At 36.3% G+C, this 5,010-nt stretch overlaps 1 protein-coding gene across 1 annotated transcript in view; it reads right to left on the reverse strand.

Annotated features, from left to right (window-relative positions):
* Positions 1-2,647: 2,647 nt before the first annotated feature.
* The window catches only part of LOC102289055 (myelin regulatory factor like), a 22,060-nt gene continuing 19,697 nt past the window's right edge, over positions 2,648-5,010 (reverse strand). The window contains exons 23-24 of the mRNA XM_042220210.1: positions 3,663-3,734; positions 2,648-3,360 (exon numbers count right to left, since the gene is read on the reverse strand). Of these exons, the coding sequence (XP_042076144.1) occupies positions 3,268-3,360; positions 3,663-3,734 (165 nt within the window). The 3' untranslated portion in view covers positions 2,648-3,267. The remainder of the gene's footprint in view (positions 3,361-3,662; positions 3,735-5,010) is intronic.

The following is a 5,010-nucleotide window of genomic DNA, read 5'->3' on the forward strand; positions in this document are numbered from 1 at the left end:
TTTGGCCCAATCTTTTTTGCAGAATTCTACAATTACAACAAGTCATACAGGTCCTCAAGTAGCAAAGCAGCCTCAGACCAGGATACTACCACCATGTTTGACTGTGATGTTCTTTTTATGAATTGCTGTGTTAGTTTTGCTCCAGATTTAATGTAACCCAAACTTTCCAAAAAGTTTAGCTTTTGTGTCATCAGTCCACAGAATATTTCCCCCCAAAACTTGGGGGTTCATCAAGATGCTTTTTGGTAATGTCAGACAAGGCTTTGTGCTCTTTTTAGTCAGCAGGGGTTTTCTCCATGGAAGTCTCCCATGGATGCCAGTTTTGCTCAGTCTCTTTTATTATTGAGGCAATGATCCACTCAGACTACTTCTGGTAGGCTGGTCACTCCTGGGTAGGTTCACAGATGTTCCATGTTTTCTCCATTTGTGAATAACGGTCTTTGTAACCCTTTCCAGACTGATAGATATCAAACACTTTGTTTCTCAGCTGTTTGTTTCTTTAGATTGTAACAGAATCTGTTGATTTGTGAGATCTTGAAACCTACTTCACTTTGTCACACAGGTTCTACTTAAGTAATCTAATCTAAGTGTGACTAATGAAATTGTACTCAGCTATCCAAACAAATATGGTTGATCACACTTAACTCGTGATTTTTAACTCAGGACCAGATAGGCTTGGATTATTTTTTTCCTTTATTAATAGAGGGAATCATCATTTTAACTAACTGTTATGATATGAAACTCACTTAATTCAATCTGCATTCAGTATCAAAATCAAAAGTCAACGGACCCATGCAGCAGCTGAGAGCTTAGGCTTTCTGTTTTCCTTATAATTTTTAAAAATAATGTTCAATACAGCATTTTTTTAGTAACCACAAATAATGTATTTAAATAAAGAAAAACAACTCAGCAGATACTTACAATGTGCTGAGAGTCCATCTTGGTCCTTTGCTTTGTCTCTGTCCTGCAACTTTAGCTTCCTCTGTGCAGCTGAGCTGGTTCACTCAGATGCCTAATTAGCTTGGTGTTTCTGCTGCACCTCCTCCACCTGAATTAGTCATCAGTGTGTGTTTGTGTGTGTGTGTGTGTGTGCTTTCTGCTGAATGAACTCACATGGTCAAGAAACCAGATTCTCTTAAAAAATTATGTTCATACATACAGCACTTTGAATCATTCAGTGACTTTTAAAGGTGGCCTCTACATATTTTTGATGAAATACAGCAGTCGAGCCTAGAAATAATAAATACGCGAGCAAGCATGAGCATCACTTTGAGATAGGATGTTTCTAATTTGTATTACTTTAATTTTGAATGCATCTCCTTGATGTTTGTGTTAGCATGTTTCCATCTTTCAAGTAGGAAACTTTCAGTTTTGCATTTTTTACCTCTGAGCTCGTAGAATTCAAGAGGAAAACACTTTTCCCAACAAAATGTGACCAGTCTGTTTTAGAGTAAATACACACTGCACGCTGGATTTATGATGGAGGAGCCCATTTGTGAAGCTAAAACTGGCCGTAAACATAAAGTTACATTTTTTACCCAATAGTGGTGCAATATAGAAAGTCAGTAATTACAAGGTTTGATTACAGGCTGAAGTCAGGACCACATTTACACTATGGTAATACATAGAAAGTGGCACATCCCCATAAACTTGAATGTTGAATATAAAACTTACAAATTCTAAAAACACTTAACATTATATTTAAATGATTCAATAATCATTTTGCAACTAAGTGTTACAATCCCTGATAAAACATTGCTTCAAATGGTGAAAGTCTTGAGGAATGGCACCCGGAAACTTTACCAACAGGACACATCGTTGTGTGCCTCAACTTCAAAGGGTGTTTCGGTCTTTTATCACAAGCTATTCTGCCATTTCCTTGGTTAGGTTTATAGATAATATTTAAATATTTAAAATGAACTTTTATTATTTTAGGAAATGATAATTACAGTTATAAACCAAGACAAGTTAACCCTATGGCCACATTTGCATTTTCTATGCGTAAACTAGGAGGATAGGAATGTTTGGCATTTGCCAGAGAACACCAAGATTGGCATCTTCGCCACTGGCGACCTGTGCTCTTCACAGATGAAAGTAGGTTCACACTGAGCACATATGACAGATGTGACAGAGTCTGGAGACACCGTGGAGAATGTTCTGCTGCCTGCTTGTGTCAGCAGTTCCTGCAAGACAAAAGCATTGATGCTATGGACTGGCCCGCCCGTTCCCCCAGACCTGAATCCAATTGGACATATCTGGGACATCATGTCCCGCCCGATCCAGGAGTTGGCAGATGCTTTAGTCCAGGACTTGGGAGAAGATCCCTCAACAGATAATCCGTCATCTCATCAGGAGCATACCCAAGCATTGTAAGGAGGTCATACAGGCACGTGGAGGCCACGCACACTACTGAGCCTCATTTTGGCGTGTTTTAAGGGCATTACATCAAAGTTGGATCAGCCTGCAGTGTTTTTTTTTTCCAATTTTAATTTTGAGCGTGACTCACAATATGGACCTCCATGGGTTGCTAAATTTGATTTCCATTGATAAATTTTGTGTGATTTTTTTGTCTTTTTTTGTCAGCACATTCAACTATGTGAAGAAACAAAGTATTTAATATAAATTATTCATTCATTCTCATCTCGGATGTCGTGTGTATATAAGGATTTTTATATCTATCTACATTTTAACAGTTTCACAGACACAAGGAGGTAAAATTGCTCATATCAAAGAAAAACAAAAACAAATATTTGAGAAAAGGCAGAAAAATAGACAATTTAAAAATGCATATAAAAAACAAATTTTCACATGGCAGAAATGTACTTTCATACTTTTTTTAAAATCTCGATGATCCCTGCATGTGCGTCTACACTTATCCTGTCTGAACTGCAGTCACAGTAAATCCCATCTCTGACTCCCCCTCTCTGATTGGAAGATGGGTTGTTGTAATATTTTTTATTTTTGGCATTTCCATGTTTGCCAGTCTGTGTAAAAGTTAGCACAAAACAAAGATATGAGTAAAATACATTAAATAATACGTCAAAGTTAATGTTTTCAACTTGTCGTTTGTGTTTTTTTTTAAATTAACCAGCCATTTTTCTAGAATAACAAACCTGCCCCCCACCCCCCACCCCAAAACAAAACAACCAAACATAAAAACTTGCAGAAGTGATTGGAGCATACTTGGATTTCTCTAATTGTCATCTTTGCAGAAATAAAGCAAATTTTCCATAAACATGTTTTTGTAATTTGTCTGTAATTGTGTTTCTAAAATTCCGTGCAGTGTCTGTAGAAGTAGAAGTGGTAGTCTGTGAAGAGCGCCCCCGCGTATTGATAGTTGGTACTGCAGTCTGCTTGACCCTGAAGAAAGATATTGATAAGCATATACATTATTATAGCCCAACAGTCTGTAGGATCCATGTTTCTGTGAAAATATTTATATAAATAACATCAATAATGAAAATTTCTATGACAGGCAACATAAAATAAAATGTTTTTATAACACTAATGTTTCCATCAATGTTCTTAGTAAAAGTGAGGATTGTTTAAATAGTGTTTTCATGTTCATGCAGCAAGAAGAGGACTGTGTGTCTTTAAGGTTTCATAACCAGTGAAATGTAGGTCTTTTATAGAAGACAAATGAATAATTTTGGGTTTCTTACAGCCACTGTTGAGCGGAAGTGATACCAGCTTTGATAAAGGCGAGCCACATGAAGAGGCCATTCATGTTCCCCCTGCCAAAAAAAAAGGTCAGTTACTATTTATTCAGCAAAACCTCTAATTTTCAATGGAAACAGTAAAAAAATGTCACATTAAGGTCAGAAAAACAATTATTTGAAGCTAATTCTGAATGAATGTTATCATGATCACTTCTTTGCTCATTTGGGAAATTAGCCCATAAAAGTGAAAATGGCCATACCTACTCAGATAGCAATTAAGAGCCTGGTTGCTGCAACTCATCTGCCAGTTCTCCTTCTTGACAAGTGTAGCGTGGGCCACAGATGCCCACACTACACTTGTCATGAACCATAAGAAGTCTGGCTTGTGACATTTGGGCCAATTGATACCGAAGTGCTAAAAGTACCCCAGATTTTATATCTTTGTAAGTTTGGAAGGAATATTAGTAAAATTCTCATTTTGTCTTAAGAAGATAAGCCAAACTCATCACTTCATATTAGAAGAAAGAAAAAGGCTTTAAACCCAAATGAACTAAATTCATTCCGAAAGTTAGAAGTTCGAAATGATTCTGAATTATTGATGAAGCTTTACTTAATTTTTGAGAATAATTAAATGGTTTTTGGTAAATATAATATAGTTTTTAAGAGACTTAGTATTTAACTTTAAAACAAGGGCAAAATCAAACGATTTCTACAGCTGGGTTGATTTTCATCAGCGCTGCCCTCGATAATTACTTTGACAAGGCTGAAAATTCACTCAAAGTAAGTTTCACAGATCCAGATAAGTTTATTTCTTCTTTTTTATTCCAGAATCAGGACTGATTCATTTCATGCCTCAAAACTCACTTAGTAGAAAGAAAACCTCGACATAAATGTAAACGTATGACAAAGTATTCGTATGTTTGGTCTTCTGGACAGTCCTCTGTATATCAAGGTTTAAGTGTTACTGTGATTAGCATGTTGTCATCCCACTGTGAAGAAAACCTGCCACACATTCATTATTCATCATTCATCAGTGATTGGCCCACACTTCCTGCATTATTAACTGTCACAGTGACTGAGTTAGTGAACTGGAACCTCAGCGACCCTCAAAACAAATTTCTGCCTAACTGCCAAACAACCCAGGCCTGATAAATGGAAGAAAACTGATGAATGGATGGATTGATTTTGACCAGCAATGTAACAAAAAAACGATGAAAAATGATCCATTAATTTGCATCTTCACACAGGCTTTTGTGTTTTAATACACAGCATCACAGTAAACAATTAGATATTAAACACATTTCTGTATTGTCTCATATTTATAACATAGACATAGTAAACAATAATAATT

Source organism: Haplochromis burtoni, unplaced genomic scaffold, assembly GCF_018398535.1.
Source record: "Haplochromis burtoni strain Fernald_Lab_line unplaced genomic scaffold, NCSU_Asbu1 Contig_44, whole genome shotgun sequence".
Classification (NCBI taxonomy): Eukaryota; Metazoa; Chordata; class Actinopteri; order Cichliformes; family Cichlidae; genus Haplochromis; species Haplochromis burtoni.